Source organism: Falco naumanni, chromosome 2 (assembly GCF_017639655.2).
Source record: "Falco naumanni isolate bFalNau1 chromosome 2, bFalNau1.pat, whole genome shotgun sequence".
In the NCBI taxonomy this organism is placed as follows: Eukaryota; Metazoa; Chordata; class Aves; order Falconiformes; family Falconidae; genus Falco; species Falco naumanni.
The window spans coordinates 33,120,488-33,140,962 of NC_054055.1; the positions used below are offsets into that span (position 1 = coordinate 33,120,488).

Here is a 20,475-nt window from a genome sequence, read left to right on the forward strand (position 1 = left end):
GCATCACATACACCAACCTCCAGTCAACTGGGACATCCCCAGTTAGCTGGGAGTTTTTATATATGATGGAAAGTAGCTTCTTGAGCACTTCCACCAGCTCCCTCAGTACCCTTGGGTAGATCCCACCTGGCTCCACAGACTTGCATGTGTTCAAGTAGTGTAGCAGTCACTGACCATTCCCCCTTGGATTATGGGGGCTTCATTCTGCTGCCCATCCCTGTCTTCCAGCTCAGGGGGCTGGGTACCCTGAGAACAACTGGTCTTACTATTAAAGGCTGAGGCAATGAAGGCATGAAGTACCTCAGCCTTTTCCTCATCCTTTGCCACTATGCATCCAATAAAGGATGGAGATTCTCCTTAGCCCTCCTTTAGTTGTTAATGTATCTTTTTTATTGTCTTTTCCAGCAGTAATCAGATTAAGTTCTAGTTGGGCTTTGGCCCTTCTGATTTTCTTCCCGTATAACCTCACAACATCCTTGTAGTCCTCCTGAGTTGCCTGCCCCTTCTTCCAGAGGTCATAAACTCTTTTTTCCCCCCTGAGTCCCAGCCAAAGCTCTCTGTTCAGCCATGTGTTAAGGGATGTGACCATTACTCAGGCCTGGGCTCTTCCCACCTTAACTTGGCCACTCCAGGCTCACTGCAGCCAGCAGGAGAAGACCTGCACCCCTGGTGAGAGTCTCTCTAGCAAGCCGGCCTTCCTCCATCAGTTGCAGAACCCACCTCAGGCAGCCATGGATCACAATTACTGCTTTCATTTAAGTTCTTCCACCTCGGCGGGATAAATACCACTTTGGAAAATGCAGTACTGCTTTAAAGCTGTCTGCTTTAAAACCAGCCAACAGCCTCTGCAGGAAACAATGTCTCATGCACCTTACCTGAAAGGTTGTTCCCTCCATTTGCACCTCACTGCATGAACATTATAAGTAGTCTGTGCTCAAATTTGAATGTTAAAAAAAGATGACTAGTCCTGTTTCAACACAAAGGTTGAATGAACAACTCCCTCCATAGCCTGCATTTACAAGTACTGTTATGGCTCATTCTGTACTGAACTGGGGCCAACACTGGGAAGACCAGACTGGGCTACTGAGAACCCAAAAAACAGCCTACACCACCATGGAGAACACAGGGTTTGGCCAGTGCCACAGCTTCTGAAGCGCATCCCAGACTTCATGAAATCACAAGCAAAACTCCAAAAGAACTGTCTTCAGCAGTTAACAGGAGGAACCCAGGGATCAAGGAAACTCAAAACACTTCGAAAAAAATTCTAAATTCCAATTTAGGGATAGGAGGGTGTGGTGGGGCTGCTAAGACAAGTGCAAAAGGCCAGGGTGGGTGTTACATGAAGACAGTACAAAACTAGCTGTATTAGACTGCCTAATAAGAAATGAAAATGGGAAAGTCAGCATTTGCACAGTCCAGCTACAGGCAATAATCCAATTTACAGAGAAGCAAGAGGCTGATGGTGACCTTGCTAAAAACCCAGCTTTCCAAAAATAGTATTGACACAAGTAGTGCAAAAATAAGGAGCTAATCAGCAACAATAAGAAGGAGAGAGGCATAAAGTTTGTCTTTCTGCAAAAGGTAAATTATGCGCTGTAACAATGACATCCATTCATTTCAAACCAGAATAGTTATCAGTTCCCAGGGACTTGCAAATCAGTGAACAGGCTAGGGAAAAAAATTCAGCTTACCCCATTTTTTCCCAAACCTGCCTAAATGTTATGATGATTAACAAGTTGTTCCTGTAAATACCTGTTGCTGCATTTTTCCTCCATTTGTACTTTAAATAGGCTGCAAAAGCTGGGAGCCAAGCCTTCGTCACCAGCACCTGCTCTGGACAGAGACCCATAGGATACTATGATGGACCCCACTGAAATAGTTAATGCCACTCACTGAGGGCATGGAGCAAAGCAGAGAATGGGCAGTGCTTAGGACTTCTCCTGTGCAGTCCTGTGGACAGAGTGCCCTGTGCCCTCTGTAGGCAACTCAGTCAGATCTTACCATCTGTGCCCTCAACACTGAGTAAGAGATTAAGCAATACTCACCTAGACCGAGCAATACACATGATCATCTGTCGTTCTGCCATCATCAGCCAGAAATAACCCTTCACTGTTATCACCAACTCAGTCAGGTTTATAACCAAATAAAAGCAGACTGGAAATTTGGTACCTTCTGGGATTATGACAGTTTGCTTATCACACAGTCCTCTGCAAGATTAAGTGCTGGGCAGTCGTTATGGGCATTGTTATCTCAGCACATGGCAGATTTGAGAAGCCTTTAAGGCATGAATCAATTCAAATTCTCCATGACTGATGCCAAAAAATATACACAGGGTATAGACTTTTTATAACCAGGAAGATCAAAGATCCAAAGCAGTGATCAAAGCGCAAAGGGTTCACAAAACCTGGTTCCCTTCAGGAACATTGTTAACATTCGGGAGAAGTAGCATGTTCCCTTGAGGATTCTACACATGTTCCTGGCAGTTAAGCTGTGCCCAAACTAAGTCAATTTTATTCACAAAGTAGTAATTTCCCCACACAATGGAGAGATCTGAATCAGCTGCTTAATGAAGGCATTTCACAGAAAGAAAAGGCAGGGACTGAGACCAGCAGCACATGATCCCAAGCTTGTGCCACTTCACCATCTGGTGAAGCACCTCCTCTGCTCGGGATTGCCAGGCTCCTCACTCAGAGAGAAGGATATAATTCAGAGAGCTCCAAACTGAATGTGTAAGTTGGAGCTAATTGTCCCCAGAGCAGTTACAAAGCCAACAGAGAGAAGCAGGTGACTCCAGCTGGTGATTCAGCCCATCCTAAAACATGTCTAAGGGATGTCATATAAATCACAACCTGAAGGTGTCCATTTCTTCCTACAGGTTAGAAAGGAATCCTGGGGTGACTAGCTGAGATCTGGAAGTGCTGTCCTAGAGGGACACCTGACGTTAGGTCAGATGATTCCTCCCAAGTGCGTGTTAGAAAGGCTGCACATCCATGTGCCTTCCCTGTCCATGTGCAGGGACATGGCAGCAGTCAGTGCCCTGACCACTGGCAAAGGAGTGGTTTATTTCCTCTAACAGAACACACATCATTTTGTTAAAATATTTATACAAAACCAAATGTTGTCACTACTGCTGCTCCCCTTCAGAACTCAACATTAGGGTCTTCACAGAACCCCTTTTGCCTCTTAACAAATATTACATTAAAACACAATGAGGGAGACAACTAGGAGAAAAAGAGTGTTGGTCTGAAGGTACAGAAGCATGAACATGTTCCCCAGCACAGGGTTGAGGTATTTAGCTATATATCATTGTGAACTGTCATTAAGCAGGAGCAACTTGCTGTCTGCACATCCTCCTATTAATGGACATTGCTCTTCTTAGTTCTTACACATGCAGCCCTCCCCGCACCACCTGAGCCAACCCTTTACCTTCAACCATGAGAGGAGATTTGGCTCAGCACCTTGAAGGCCTAACAGCAAAATAAAATACTCCTTACTTGAAGCCTCTTGAAGTAAACAGTCATTGCTGGTATTTGGCCTGGTGCTGTCTGAGTGAAATACAAGGTGAAAGATAATTCATCCTTTAGGTAATTTGATGCCAAATCACTTAGAGACCTATAAACTAGAGTGACAACCCACTTCTTGGGTCCTGTTGCAAGAGCTAAATCTCACCACAAACTTCCTTTTGCTTTACAATAATGCTCCTACAATTGCTCTGCAGAAGCCTCCTTGTACCTGTCTTCTTAGATTACCTAAAGACTCCCATATTCTGCCTGAAAGATTGCGACAAATTACACTGCGTCAAGGATATCCAAGACAGAGGAAAATGCATTTCCAGACACTCTTGCCACACAATTGAGACTAGACCCAATTTTTAAACATAAACACATCAACAGGCTCTCCATCCTCTGTGTCAGCAGATCACTTGAGACTGACATGTCTGTTCATAGTGTGAGCACACACATCCAACTACCAGCTTAAGCCATGGAACAGCCACCAAAATTCCAGTTTTGACAACCTACTAGCTTGCTATGGAACAGCTAAAAATCTGCCTTATATGACCATTTAAAAAATTAAGAGGGGCCTCACTGCTCTTGCAGGCGATGTGGCCCTGCTGCCTGTTCCATTACTCCTGCAGCCCCACCATGATGTCTGGGAGGAAGGATCCTCCTTTACTCCTCAGCACTTTGCAGCAGAGGGCTGTGAGTATGCCTTTGGACTATGAGCTGGGTCCCGTGTTTCCCACTGTAGTCTTTTTATCCACCCCTCCCAGGCTATGATTGCATGCGACAGTTCAGCCGTGGTGCAGAAGCAGGCACTTCTCCCCAGAAGCAGTGTCTCCCCCAGCCTAAGCACCCACATGAGTGTTGCATCCTTGCTCTCCTCTTCCACCACAGGTGAGGACATATCGCTGACCTCCCTTCATTTTCTCTGGGGCTGTGTCCCTGAGGCAGGGCCCAAATTTTTGAGCTGCCAATCACTGGGACAGTTCTGCTGAAAGTAGCTTAGTGATGAACTGCAGGTGCCTCATCAGCTGGTCTTGTACACAGGACAGTAGGGTGGCTGCTAAGCTGTGCAATGTGCAAAAACAAAGCTGAAGAAAGCACATGGCAAGGGGACTGCTGAGCTGATATCAGTTATCAACAGTTCAAAACAAAGGAGGAAAATCATCAGACGTTCAAACAAAAAGGTGCTGCAGGGAGAAGGTGTAAAAATCCTAAGAGAAGCAGCAGCATGATTAAGGTACAGAGCAGGTCAGCCCTTCCCCACCTGCCTGCAGTGGTCTGGTTGATAGGGACACACTGGGTGATGGAGCAAGTCTGGTGAAGACATCACAGCTTAGCTTCACAGCATACCTACCCCAACCCGGTCCTCAGCATGTGACAGTAAGTTATTGCAGTATGTGTGGTCCCCTAAGTCCAACAGGAGATTTCAGAAAGACAGCTCAGACTCACAAAACTGCTCAGAGGCTTCTGCTGCACAGGGGCAGGGTATTGCCCTTTCCCTTGCCCTGTGATACCACCAGAAATACCAATGCTCCTCCAGGCTGGAGAGCTGTTAGCTCCTTAAGTACATGTGATTGTCTGCAGACAAAGACACACTTCATTCCTGGCCACAGAGAAGAGCTGGTCCAAAAAGACCACCAAAGTCTACGGGAATTTTCTTTTAGTAGTGAGCTGTAAATAAGACGCTAAGCAGTCTTTCCTATACAAACTACATCCTAAAAGTGTCATTAATTAAGCAAATAATAATCTCACTTGAAATCAGTAGGATTATTCAAGTGTACCAAAACAGGGCAGTTTGAGAAGAATTAAGCCTAATTAAAGTATAAACCAGTGAAGGTAATTTACAAATAACCAGGGCTGAAGGGGATGTGCTATTCTGGTGGGCAACGTTTGCTTTATGGTCTTGTTATACTCTGAGGCAAGAGATGGATTCTTTTCTGAGGAAGAGCTTTAAACAAGGGAAAGAAACAACAGTTTAAGTGGGAACGAAGGACTGGGAAAAGGAGACAGAAGGACTGTATATATGTGGCACCTAGAATGTATTTTTCTGTGTCCCATTGTCTTTCATGGGCCTGTCTCATCTGGGAGGCTACATTTTCCATGATCCACTGCTTACCCTATGTGAGAAAGGGAAGGCTGTTGCATGGCAGAAGACATAGTTCAGCCACTGAACTTGGCCAGCCATAAGAAAGAAAGGGACCGCTGGGGATACAAATATAGCTCACACTTGGGATCCTCATTTCCAGAAGTGCCCATCCCTCTGAAAAACATGGCCAACAGAAGGTACGTCAAAATAAGTGTGAAAAGCATGAATTATCTTTTGAAATTCTAGGCCTTATTATCAGAAATTTTGGAAAAAAATGCTGAAAAACATGTTTTCCTGACATTAGGCAAATTCATAACAGTCACGCACACTGTTATATTCAGAAGGTGAAATACATTTGAGTCATGTAAGTAAGTTTCAGAATAACACAATGTTCACCAGATGACTTCAGGCTCTACTGGGATTTTATTAGGTTCCCTGGAACAAGGAGAGAAGCTTTCCAGGAAATTGAACTAGCAGGTCTTAGCACCAAGCTTCACATCTCTCCAAGCTGATGCACAGCTGCCAGCTTCTGTCCTGCTTCCTCATACATTGAGGAAGTGATGGCAACGAGCTCCTTTTCCAACATTTCCATTTGAGCCGTAATGTCTGATACAGTGTTTTTCACAGCGTTCAGCTGCAGCTTCAATTTATTGTAATCTTCTTGGAAGGATCTGTTCACATCATAGAGAATGTGACAGCCTTGTTTCTCCCCAAGGAGATGGTTTGCTTGCAGGAAGATGTGGAGGTATTCATAGAAGTCCTGGAGAGCCCGGATGATTTCGTACTCACCCTGCAGGCTTGGGGCAGACTTGACCTCATTCTGGGTTGAGGTGGTGCTCTTGATTTTAGCTTCATGTTTCTGCTGGAGGGCTGGGCCAGGGTTACCTTCTTCCACAGCTGTGATGGCATCAGGGTCCTTCTGAAGATCTGAGCTGGTATCTTTGCTCTCTTCATGGACTGTGAAGGCTTTTTGGTCTTTCCAGATGATGGGGACTGTTCTGTTATCCTGCTGGAAATCCTCTAAGACTCTCTGCTTTTGCTGAACTGCCTGGAGACTTTTGTTGCCTGGGCTGACCTGAAAGCCTGTGTTCCTCTTTTGGAAGAATGGGACAAGCTTCTTTTCCTTCTGGAGGCTTTGCTGAATGGCATCAGTGTAAATAACCTGGACAGTTTTGTTCTGTGTCTAGAGACCTTGCAGAAACTTGTTTTCTTCCCAGAGCATTCTGTTTTCCATCCAAAGGGCTTGGTTTTCCTCCCAGAGTGCTTTGTTCTCCTCCAAGATGCTCCACTCATTCTGTACCTTCTTGCTAAAGAGCTTCTGGTGGTAAGCAAATGGTGGTTGGCAGTACATGTCATTCACCCATTTACCATCAACAAAGACAAACGTCTCATCCCTCAGTTTTACCCCTGAGGTGATGTATTCTATCTCAGGCTCTGTACCCTGCATGCTTTCGTTCGCCAGATTGAAAGCAGACATGGCCTTTCTTTAGTAAATTGAGGAGGAGTGTGTGAAAAGACTTCTTCCAGGACTTCTGCAAGAGGCTACTGACCACTGGCAAGGAGTAGGTGACACCCTGGAGCTGGAGAAGCTTGATCAGGACTGAAAGAACAGAAAACACAAATGCACAGAGTTACTGCCAAAATTCAAGGTCAGAATTAAAGTACATTGGATGACAGGAAAAAGCAAATAAGTCAGTTCTCAGTCAACCATGTTGCCCCTTTGAAAGGTAAGGAATACACCAGAAACATAGTTTATAGAAGCTGAGAAAATTGGCATTGGTACATAAAGCAGCTCTGTGGCAGCACTGCAAGCTTTGGTATAAAAACCTGGACTCTCCTTTTTCCTCTCTACCTCATTTTTACAGGCAGGTAAGGGGTTAAAATGTAAGAATACCTTGCACCCCAGAATAGTCTGTTCCTAAATGACTGGCAGACAAATGAATTAAAAATTATGAAGCTGAAACCAACTTTTCAAAATCAAATATTTTTAAAGGATCACAGTGAAAAACTGACCCTGAGAGCAGCTTTTTCTGGTTGGTGCTCAGTAGCCTGTGCTAACAGGACATCGCAAAAATGCAGTGGCAGTTGTGCTTTGTGATCTTAAAATCCCCAGAACTGTGAAGAGGAAGAGCACCACGTGATACAATATGCACAAATAATTAAAACTCCAAACCACAGCCCTGGGACATCAGCACCAGGAAAGCTTTGTTGCTCTTTGCATGTTTTTCTGACAAGTTCCCATCACCGTGGTCCAAAAACTGTTCCAAGACATAGATAATTCTCGATCTTTCCTTCTCATTTCTCCTGTCACTCTTTTCTTTATATCCTTTGATAGCTCTATTATTTTTCTTGCTTTCTAGCCTTGCAATAGTGATTGTTCATCTCTTTCCTACAGTCCGTCTGCCTTTTTTTCACATCATCAGAAAACTCATCTCTTTAAAATCCATACTGGCGAGCTGTACCTCCAATGCTTGTCATTTCAGTCACAGAAACCTCAGACTTATCTGCTCAACACTCTTCCCTCCTTCCCTCTACTCAAAATGTTGTGGCTTAAAATCACCTTTTTCTCATGAGTAAACCTGAGCAAATGAAGGATTTCAGTCTTTTTATGTGAACAAAAAACCCCCCAGCTTCACAAAATAATATGGTTTGTACCAAACAAAACCTTCCCTTCTGCAGCTTTTACCAAAATTAAATTTGTACAGTTTTCACAGTGAAGTAATTTGAACTGAGGTTGAACTTTTTTTTTATAACCAAATTGTTGGCATTCTTAGGGTTTCTGCACAGTGTATCTAACAGCACAAATGTGCCTTTTTCTAGTTAAAAAAAAAAAAGAAGCTGGTTGTCAGACTTCACCCAGGTCTAACCCTCTCCCTGCTAAAGTCCCCCAGCTGCCCTCCTGTCCCTTTAGAAACCCAGTTCTGCCTTTCCATCGATAAGGAGAGTTTTACCTTCATAAATTTTGCCCCCATGTCTCTTCCCTAAGCATTAGGCACAGAGTGACCATCACACACAATCTCCTCGTACCCTCCTGCTCTGCCATCACATTGTGCACCCCCTGTCCTATTTTTGCCTTCTCCTTTCCAAAAACTGCTCTTCTCCTATTTTCCTGTCATCTCTACCATGCAGCACTGCATCCTCAGGCTCCTCCAAGTTAATTCTGAGAGCCAACATCTGTAGCTGCTTCCTTCACCCACTTCTCAAGCTTGTCCAAAAACTTGGAGAATCCAAAATCCCTTAATACAGGAGAGGAAAAATGCAATATAGGTCTGTTTGCAGTAACAACTTTATTACAATAGGGCCTCCATCTGACTTTCAGGGTTGTCTTCCACATCCTCAGTTGGTTTATCTCACATCAGACTTGTGTTTTCATAATATTGTTCCTCTGCTGAAAGGGATTTGCCCCAAAATCTCTGCTTTTGGAGGGTTTTGTTTCTACTTATGGCATGTTCATATTCATATATTGCTCCCTCCCTTGCACCCTCTGCCCCATAGCCTTTCCAACCCATCCCGTTCCCCCAGGGGGCCCAGTCCCATTGTTTCCACCTACAGCCCCAAGACGGGGAGGTGAGTCAGCCACAGGGGGAACGAACGGACCCCTAAGTACCCAGAGGAGAAGCAGAAAACATGCAACATCATAAGCCCAGACCCACCTACCACTGCATATCATGGGAAAGCAGCTAGAGCTGTTCAAGTCACTTACGTTTAAAGTGTTTAGACGGCATGTTTTCAGGATAAACAGAAATGTATAATATATACAGCATTGAAGGACATTATCTTGGGGACAATTAAACTTGACAGCAGCTCTGTCAGCTCTTTTGCGCTGCAAGGGAGACATCAACCCAGGCTTCAGAGTCACTTTTCAAGTTCTCCCACCTCTCATATCATTCTCCCCACATCTTTGAACTAAATAATCCCAGGAAATGCTGGGCAGCTGGGGTGGGCGGGCTGGGCAGCCAGCTGGGGGAAAGCTGCACAAAATCGAGCCAGGCTGGATAATTCAGCAATGCTAAATTACACGCCTGGCACTTGCTCACCTGCTCACCAGGGCTGGTCTTCTTCCCTCTCCCTGTGGCACTGCCAAGCAGCCCAGTCTGAGGTCCTGCTGCTGCTGCCAGTGTTCCCCAGGGGACAAGGGGAACGATTGTGATGCGAGCACCGACAGGGACCTGTCCCAGAACCAGCCCCCTGCCCCCCCGTACCGGGGGCTGGGAGCTCCTGTGCAGCCTCCTCGCACAACCCACTTGTGCACTCCTTCCCCCAGCCCTCCAAGGATTGTCTTTGATTTTTCCCAGCATTGCACTTTTGGGTTATTTCTCATGGAAATGACCTTTCTGGTAGTTCAGCTCTCATGACTTTTCCTGATCCCAGACTTCCTGATCTGCCTTTGATGCTCATAACTGACAGCAATTTGGGTGGATTCTTTCTCCGCCACACCCTCTTAAAACAGATGTTGTTTTCATTCTGAATTCTTAAATTGTGTTTCTTGCTGAACTGATAATGACACATTCAAAAGTCACTTCCTTGTATGCGCTATGAGACCTGAAGTTATTTTCCAAGGATGAATTGGGTTTGGAGCTTTTCTTTGACTATAAGTTTAAGAGCAGACTGTCATTGAACCCTATTAAGAAAACAGAATATGCAGGGTATTCATGCATTACAAGTTTAGATATTATTTGTAGCAGCTATTGCCACTTCCATGTCTTTACATTTCTAATGATCTCATTCTCTTTCTTATTTGCTACATCTTTCAGATGTGGATTTTTTTTTTCCTAATCAGGGTTCTTGAATAATAAATACAGCAGTTAATTCCTTCTCCAGTGAAAATTACCAACCTGACACCAGCCTCAAGGTGAATGTTATTGCTTTCAAAAGTTGGAGGTACAGTTCATCTTTGGTGTTACACAAAGATGATAAACTCAGGTATAAAACTCTTCTCTGTAATTTCCCCCTTGCTTATATTTAACCTTAGACAACAAAAAAACATCACAGGTTACTATGGCAACTCCCCAGGGAGCACTCTCCTTTATTGAAGCTCCAGGATCCTGTACAGAAAAGCAGGAAAATGTCCTCAAAAGAAAAAGGAAAATATTTTATCCTGGGGTGCTTGTGCTTGGCCTGCCATCAGATGGGAATTTAAGAGTACTACCCAAGTGCAGCCAGTTTCAGGAGAGGTGGCTGAGATGGCTGGTTTGAACTTCTGAAGAACTGAGGTTGTGGACACTGAAACAGACCTTTGATGAACATTTTAAGGTCTAAGTGCTGACTGGAATCTGAGTTAACAGAGACAAGTGCAGCATAGGACTAATCAGTAGAAAAAGGCTGCTTAATCCAGAACTGTTGAGAACTAAATTAGCAGTGTACCTTTGCATTTTCTTATGCAACATTTTCCTTAAAGTTGGCTAAAGTTCTGGCAAGTAATTTATGTGCTGAAAATTATGATTTTCCTGATTAATATATGATTACTAATATATTTGGATCAGATTTCGTGAATATCATCAGATGTCTGTATAAGTACATCAAAATTGGACATGCTGCAACAGCTCACTATAGAATTTTTTACAGCAGCTACACTGATTTTGGAGCTAGACTCTCAAAAGGACAGAGATGTCGCTCACAAGATTATAAGGGCAGAAATAATGCTGAGTGTGTTCCCCTCCCTGCCAAGAGACAAGTAACCCCTGCTCTGTAAGAAGGGTTTGAACTAACTTCCCAGCTGACTGCTTTGTCCACAGCTTCAGGCTACCCAGTTTCTCCAGGTGAAGCTGTTTCACTATACAAAGAACTAAATATTAATTGGAACCAAAGCCATATTCCCCATTTTAGCGGCACTCCTTACACCAGGCTGTTCAGCTGACCTTGTTGTCCTTGTTCTTGATGATATCTGGTTCTGGAAAGAATCCAGTGGGAGAGAATAGGTATTCCCACACACACTCATAGAATACTCTCCAGTTTCAAAACTCAGCTCCACGCTGGGTTGCAAGAGGTTACCATCCAGTGACGGGTTGGAAGTCAGGGGGAGAGCAAGGTCTGAACTGCTGCCATGAAGATCATGCAACACTTCAGGGTTTAGAAGAGCTGTTAAAGTGCCTGCGATCAAAATAATCTGTCTGTTGGGGGCAGGGAGGGGTGTGTGTGTGTTAGTAAAAGTGTAGTGTTTCTTTGAATTGGGAGCATCTTCTCTTTTTTTATGTGCGTTACATTCCCAAATCTCTATTTGATAAAACTAAAGGTGCCCACTGCTACTTTCTACCATCCCAAACACATCTGTCCTTCTGAAATGCCAGTCTCTGTTCATGTCAGCACAGGTTGGCCTCACTGCACATTCACCCGTGGTTCTCCAGGGCATTAAGCCTGGATGCAAATCCCACTGAGTCACTAAAAAGATTCTTGCATATTTAAGTGATCTTGAATCATCTCCTGACCTCAATAACCAAATATAGAGTAAAAATTATGCTTTCTCGGTTTTTGAGGCAGTGAAGTGTCTAGAGAGAGTAGTGGTGGCATCTCTGCCTCGTATTCTGCCCAGGAAGAGAAGAATGCACTTGGTCAGCAGTGTAAAAATCAGTAATAAAAACCTCCAGAGCAGTTTTTTTTTTCAAACAGATAAATGGCTTGAGGGACACATCTATGTCACCATCTGTTTGGACTAATTGTCCTTCCAGGGACACGATCACAGTGATGCTGCCTGTGTGCTTGGGTGTAACCCTCGTGTGCAAATGCTCTGCAAAACACTAAACTCTGCATACTCGTGTCAACACCAGCCAGGATGCCAGGTCAGCTGAGAGCTGAAATGGAAGGTAAAAATACCTGCTTTTACACCTTGCTTCTGGTCCTACTTTCACTTCAGAAATCGAGCAAATCATCTGTCCTCATACCCCACTTCCTCAGATTCTCAGTGAGTTTGAGATACTTTCTGATGCAAGCTGTCTAGAGAAATTAGTTCTTACTTGTAAAGTGCTTTGAACACGAAGAACACCACAGTAAAGAAGCCCTAAGCATCACTCTTATTTATCCCCATGATTATAATACACACATTGTTTACAAGCTGAAGCAAAACATTTGACTTTTGCTATTAAGTGACATCTTACAAAGATGTCAGGCTTTGTGTTGTTCTACCTTAGATCTCGTTCCCACTTTAGTTACATTCTACTTCACCTATGAATATTTAAAGAAAAAAACATATCAAACCACATGCAGTCTCTTGGTCAACTCTAAGCCATTGCCTGTCAACGCTATTGCATTGTGTGGTGCCTCTGTGATATACTGCTTGTGAGCCTTGCCAGCAAAACACTCACAGCCCAATTACTGCATCACTCTCCTACTTCTGTCTGATCAAACTTTACAGAGCACTCTGTGTTGCTGAAACAGCCCATTAGTTGTTTATTGCTGAGTATATACTAGAAGTAATGATCAGCAGAGATGACCTTGCACCAACAAGCTCCTTGCTCTTCCCTTATACTATGACAATTCAGATGGGTACGGTTGCCTCAACATGCCATGTGTGACCATGGCATATCCCATGTGGCCTCCAGGAGCCACCTTGAGAGACAGGCCCGCCACCAGGCTGTGCCAAACCTGTTGGCCCTGGTCTCTGGTACCCACAAACCCCAAACAGCAATAGGCTGGTAACAGACTTGAGCCCTTTGTGGTTTGTCAGTCAAGTGATACTTCAGCCCTCATTGCTGCACTGGTTAGGTTCTGCTGGCTGCAGGAGAGCTTAAACACTTCACTGTCCTGTAGGTGTAACATGTAGACATCTCAGAGTGGTTGCCTACAGTTTAGAGGTGAATCCTCCCTGGCCCACAGTGTTATTGGACATGATGTGCCACCTCCTAAAGACGTACTTGTCTCACCCTGCACTGAACACTGAGGAGCCTGCAGTTGTTAGCCTTCTCAGTTAGGTGGTTAAAGCGAAGCCTCAGGCCCTAGCAGATCACTCCAGCTCAGCTTGGCTCTCATGTGCACCCTGCAAGGCAAGGTGCCACTGAGCCAACGACCGCTGCATGGCCTGGGACACCTAAAAGGGGTCAGCTTTGCAGAACCAAAATACTGATGTTAAAAGTAAACACAGTCTTCCTAGGGGTTACAAAAAGCCATGTGCAAAATCCTTGTCCCTCACAGGCATCAAGCAAGAGACTGCAAAAGGTGTGGGCGTGGGGGAACACTGAGAAACGTCTCATTTCATGTGCAAGGCCAGGAGCTGAGAGTCTTAACAAACAGAGCAGACCATGAGAGCACAGACTCAAGCTGCGACATCCTGCGAAAAGATGTGAAGTTTTGGAGTTGAGAGCGTTTCAGCTCATTTTGAATGCAGTGGTTCTTCCACGTGGCAAGTCTCGCTGGGTGAGAGGAAAAGTCAGCGGCTCCATTCCTGATTGACAGGGAGAAAATTGAGGGTTCAGGCTTTTAAACAATCTCTAATAGTGATTTATGGGGTCCTATACATTTTAATCTAAAAAAAAAAATAATCATGTAATTAGCTAAGTGTGCAATCCTGTATATTAATTGTCTATTAGCCACTTCTTAATTATAATGGAATGCTTATCAAATAACATGTGATGGCCACATAGCACCAATTTAAGTCACTATCAGACTAGCTCCTACTTTAATAAGGATCTGTTTAACTGAAATCTAACCATTTCATTTTATTTTAAAAGCTGTAAAGAAGAGGAAGATCTTAAAAAATTTGTGTCCCGTTGGGGTTTACTAGATGCTATGCTATAAGCAATGCTACATGAAGAATCATGAAAGCAACATTAAAAATCCATTCAGATGCTAACCCAGATGATCAAATGGCAGAGCACGATGGAAACCTTCCAGGGCAGAAAGACATGTCTCATTTAGAAATGCTGGCTAGGACAGGTGTTTCCTGTCTCTTGAATGCTTGGCTTTACAGCCTTGATGTTCAATTGACATACATTTGTGCATGTACATTTTCTGACATTTTTAAAGGGACTAACTGAGAGATTTTGATTATATACAACCACATTGATCTTTACACCTGCCACCAGTGGGACTGGTAACACCTCCACAATTTGAGTTAAACAGGGTATATTTGCAAATGCAATAACAAGTTATTATTTTATACACAAAACCATGCTATAGGGAGACACATATGATGCAAGGAGATAACTGTACTGTCAGTGGGTTTCACAGGTATGAGCTGACTTCCAAGGAACCTGGAGAACCCAAACAAGTTTTAGATCTGTGGGATGGTTTCCTACTAGCTCTTCATCATAGCCCAGCTCCATCAGCTACTCTGTACCTCTTCTCTGTTTTCCTCAGCCACTGCTGGTCTGGTTTCTTTCTCCTACACCTATAGATCAGTAAAAAGTATTCAAAGAATCATGGAATTATTGAATGGGTTTGATTGGAAGAGGCCTTAAAGACCATCTAGTTCCAGCCCCCTGCCATGGGCTCACCAGGTTGCTCAAAGCCCCATCCAGCCTGGCCTTGAGCACTGCCAGGGATGGGGCATCCACAGCTTCTCTGGGCAACCTGTGCCAGTGTCTCACCACCCTCACAGGAAAGAATTTCTTCCTAATGCCTGATCTCAATCCACCCTCTTTCAGTTCAAAGCCGTTCCCCCTTGTCCTATCACGACATGCCCTTGTAAGACCCCCTCCTCAGCTTCCCTGTAGGCCCCCTTCAGCCACTGGCAGGCTGCTATAAGGTCTCCCCAGAGCCTTCTCTTCTCCGGGCTCAACAACCCCAGCTCTCTCAGCCTGTCTTCACAGCACAGGTGCTCCAGCTCTCTGATCATCTTTATGGCCCTCCTCTGGGCTCACTCCAACAGGTCCATGTCCTTCTTATGTTGGACATAAGAAGACCTGAAGGCAGTACTGCAGGTGGGGTCTCATAAGAGAGGAGCAGAAGGGCAGAATCACCCGTCTCGACCTGCTGACCATGCTTCTGTTGATGCAGCCCAGGATCTAGTTGGCTGCCTGGGCTGCAAGTGCACATTGCTGGGTCATGTTGAGCTTCCCATCCACCAACACCCCCAAGCCCTTCTCCTCAGGGCTGCTCTCAATCCGTTCTCTGCCCAGCCTGTATTTGTGCTTGGGATTGCCTCAACCCATGTGCAGGACCTCGCACCTGGCCTTGTTGAACTTCATGAGGTTCACATGAGCCCACCTCTCAAGCCTGTCAAGGTCCCTCTGGGTGCCATCCCTTCCCTCCAGGGTGTCCACTGTGCCACACAGCTTGGCGTTGTCGGCAAGCTTGCTGATGGTGCACACAGCTCCAAGGTCTGTCCTTCCACAGCATTTTCACCTGCCACAGTTGCACCCAGAGTTTGACTGGAGCTGATGGGATTGTGCAAAAGGAGCTTCTTAAGAAAAATATAAATAACTTGAAGGGTCTCTGAAGTATTGCTGGACAGTGTACATTTGTCAAATTGGATGTGCAAAAAAGCACAGAAAGGAGCAGCTAATATAGGCTCATAGCAAAACTTGAAACGTGGAGCAGTGCTGAAATGAGAGAAATGAGACCATTTCAGGCCCTGTGGAGCCACTGGTTTACCTTCACTACAATGTATCATGCTTTGATGGGCCACAGCACGCACTTGCAGAACACAGTTTTAGCACTTGTTCATTTCAGGGTTCAAATTGCTGTCAGAGTACTTTTTTAACAGTACGCCAGAAGAAGAGCGGTTTCAGCAATAAAAAAATAGAATAAACAGTTAGATCCCAGGCACTATTGTTAAGCATGCTTAGGAGCAGTTAAATAGCCAATTTTAGAAATGTTATGCAACCCGTAGGAATGATTTTATGCCAGAGAAGGAGCCCCTTTCACCCATTTCCCTCAGCTTTTAATCTGTGAAGTCTGTCCCGGGGTGAATGAAGGTTACAAAAGTTACCTGGTCTTATAAAACTACCTGCAAACATCTGCGCAAATTTGGGGTCACTGTCTGTCCGATTGCTCTGTGGTGGCAGTTAAAAAATAACTGGAACCAGAACACACATCCACCCCAGAGAAATGCAACGAGAAAGAAATAGGTTAAACGTCTTCATATGTGTCCGGAGGATATCATTAACATTAATGTAGTCATAAAGCAGCACCTGCTGGCACAACACAGCAAATCTTTGCCTACTACCAATTAACTCTTCAAAAAATAATAGAGAACAGTTTTCACCCTTCTCGCCCCAAGCACAATAACTTGTTTCCTGCTAAGGATTATTAATTATAATGTCCCTGCTGCTTTGCCTTGCTCAAATGAGCAGTTGTATCAGTGGCATCAGCTTCATAGTAAGGTGTATCTCAGCAGGAGCCAGTACAGAGTTTATTGAGCTTTAGAAAATATTACACTACTTTTTGTTACTATTGTTGTTCCTTACTTGGTGTAGTGCTTTCACTCTTAACCATCCAGAAGGAAAAAAGCCACAGATCTCAGTCAAAGCACAGATCTCAGCTAGGTGGAAGGACAAAATCCCTGAAGATGTTCACATTACTGTAATGTCAGTGATTCAGTGAGCAAAGTCTGAGAAAAAGGCTTAGGTGGGGTGAGGCATGCGACAAGATCCGGAGTGACGCTCCTCAAACACAGCTGTAACCCTGCCCTGCATTGCTAAATGTGAACTGCGGTCAGATTGCTGGCAACATTGACGGGTAGGGTAATGGAGGTGACCCTTCTTCTGGGGCCAAATGGGTCACTCTGTGACTGTGCAGCTGCACATTAGCGGTGTGCTACTAGCTTGCACGTGCTCTCAGTTCCCCTCCAGTGGTCTTTTACATAAGCTCCAGCGCACTCAAGCAATGACACCCACACCTTGGGCAAGGTTTCTGGTATGGTGGCCCTGGGGTGCAAAACACCATCATGTGTACTGTCCAGCGGGCTCACTTATGCCTACATAAGCTTTGGATCTCTGATTTACTGTGTAAGGGACACTGTCTCTTCTGCAAGGTCTCTTCTACAGCATAAGTCATGTTATGAGACTGAGCTGCCAGTCGTCTCAGACAGCACCAGGCATCACTCCTGGTCTGAGCAGTTCTGGCTCTTCAACTAGCAACGCTAATCCTTTTCTGCCTGGGGAAAAGGCAGTTCACCTCTTTCCAATTGTAGGCAGGGATGAGATGGAAGAAATGCACAATGCCCATTGAAATATTTTGCAAGGTATTTAACCTGAGCGTTGTGGTAGAAAACATAACCCACCTGGACTTTCTGTACAAAATAAACATACAATACGTGGCAGTCAGACCATTAACTGAAACATTGTTTTGCATAATACAAACACTGAGTTTACACATTGTGCCGATGTTACTCTTCCTATCTTACCAAAGTCACTTTCTGCATAGACAGAGTACCAGGAACGTGATTTACTCTTTATACTTTTCACGTAGGTTATCACAGACGAAGTACCATGGCGCTTGCTGCTGAATGGATAAACACCAAGGTCACTGGTTCCCATACTTAGAAAGAACATAATGGGTCAGCAGTTCCTGTCTAAAGCCAAGTAGTCATTAGTCTGCAGCTTGTGGAAAGCTGCACAACTGCTCCTCTAAACGTGTGCCAACCTGCACATTTGTTCACAAATTTGAACAAACATGCAAGAATAGTACATCTGGTTGCAGAATCTGTGCAAACGCTTTTTATGAGACAGCAGTCTTTCCTGAACCATGAAATGCTTTGTATTATTTGCTGCTGTGATTGTCACGTCTTCTGTATCTAACAAGGTACCTGGAGACTGTCCTCCTATTTCTAGTCAAGATTTCTACTTGACACTAATAAGAAGACAGCATACTAACACCACCTCTTTGAGGCAGAAAGGGGCATCCAGTGGCCTGGAAAGCCTCATCTGAAATGACTGAACCAAAGCCTGTCATAAGCTTACAAACAAGGTGCAGACATCAGCCTGTATCTCCCTCACCTTCCACCCCAATGCTGATTAAATTCCACAAGTCTCATCCCAAGAACAGATGAATGACAGAAAAAAGATATTTCTGTGGCTTGTGGGCCGTTTTTTTTTTCAGTGTATCTTTATCTGCTTTGCCTGATTGATCAAAGATACTGTTATCTGTTGTGCTCTATAGTCTCATTGACTAGGTTCAGCCTTGCTAACCCCAATCCTTCAACAATGATAAAACTTGCTAAAAATAAGGACAGTTTAAAAGATAAAAAAAAAAAAAAAAAAAAAGGGTTCTTTTTGTTTGACATCTGGTTTCTGGATCTTTAGAGAGGTCAAATTTCCTTCTCACCCTGGGAGACATAAAATTACTTTTTTTCTGATGACAGTCGATGTTCTCTTACAAATAATGAGACATCTGCCTAATTATTTGCCTTTGTTTCATCATATTTACTTTTTCTTTGTGATTTCCGTCCCAGAATTTTTCCTTGTTATATAGGGAGTAAAACACCACACTATAAGCATTTATTGCACACAACTCTGCCTCAGAAGAGAAAAGCAGACAGACGACTAGGCAGCTAGCTACCTCCAGCTCCTCTGGCCAGTGTGATTATTAGCAGCCCTTACAGCCCTATCAGCTCTGTTGCCTGCCACTATCTCCATTTCTTTCTCTTTGACCCAGCTCCACCCCACCAAACACTAAACCCTTAGAAACCATCTCCAGCCATCTCCATTTACACCTACGCACAACCCTCACTCTCCTCTTTCAAGGAAGCCTTAGGCAGTACTGTTTAAAGGTAAAAATTCAGATGCAATAAACATGTTTGACCAAATGAGACCAGAAATTGCTTGCCTTGTTGTTGAAACCCATCATCTTTGATGCACAACTGGCACCAAAGCATAGACGTACCTGGGTGATGGCTAGGGCTGAGCTGCAGACCTCCTGGGAAGCCTGCTAAGGAAACAGCTTCTGAAATGTAGGTGAATGTTGATACAGCATGAAACTATCCTTCTGTGGGATACCTGTGCTCTTAGAGAGGAAAACTACACACCACTGGAACTACAGACACTCACAGAAATCTGAAGCAGTATTTCCTCCAAATTGCACATATAAAACACCAGTACCTGAGAAGTAACATCACACAACTGGTGTGGTTTGTTTTTTGGTTTTTGTTTTTTTTTCCAAATGGCAGAATCACTGAAAAACTTCCGAAGTAAAAAAAGCAGATGTGGGTAACAAAAGTTGAACTAAAATCTGGTCGGACCATGAAGTTTATTTAAAAGATACTTGTATTAAATGCCTTGTCACTTGCATATACATATGAAATAAGCGATAGAGATAGTGGCTTTTCATTATACTGACATCTTCTTGCAGTGTCTCTGAGAAACCACAGGTACAAGTTCACATATATGTCACTGCACAAAGTGCTCGTGGTAATAATTTTCATGGGGAAAATAAAGCACTTGCAGGATCGTATATTTTATGTCATAACTTCAGTTAATGTCCACATCAATCAGATATTGTCAAAGCTGTTTACAGCCCGTGCCTGGATATTTCCAGCTTTTGACATGTTATGTCAAGGAGAACCAGAATCCTTGAAACATAATCTTGTCACTCTCTCTACTTACTCCTTTCTTTCCATCTTCAATTTCCCTGGTAAACTCTTTATATCATTTGCAGCTGCTTCAGAATCCCACTGCCACCAGCTCATTAGCAACGTCAAGATCACATTATTCCTCTTCTGTGAGTCTGCCCTGGGTTTCCCACAAAACTTACAAAGCCTAAGATTTCCATATTCAAGTGGGTTCAGCTGCCACATCCTTCTAACCTAAATTGCTCTGTTACTCCTTTGAACAGTACATTACAGTCTAATTTCTTTTATCCAGTTCCAAGAACGTACCATTGTTTCTTCTTTTTCTTCAATTTTTTCTTCTTGCATTTGATACCTCTATGTCCGGCAAGTCATAATTTGCTGATTATGAGCTGTGTTTCTTCTGGGGTTTGGCCAAAGTTTAGAACTAGCCTAAGATATCATAGTCC

At 44.0% G+C, this 20,475-nt stretch overlaps 1 protein-coding gene across 1 annotated transcript; it reads right to left on the minus strand.

Moving 5' to 3' along the window:
- Window positions 1–6,082: 6,082 nt before the first annotated feature.
- CBY2 (chibby family member 2) lies at window positions 6,083–7,066 on the minus strand. Its single transcript, XM_040583052.1, is given in 1 exon segment — window positions 6,083–7,066. A coding segment is annotated over 1 exon segment (984 nt).
- Window positions 7,067–20,475: the final 13,409 nt, after the last annotated feature.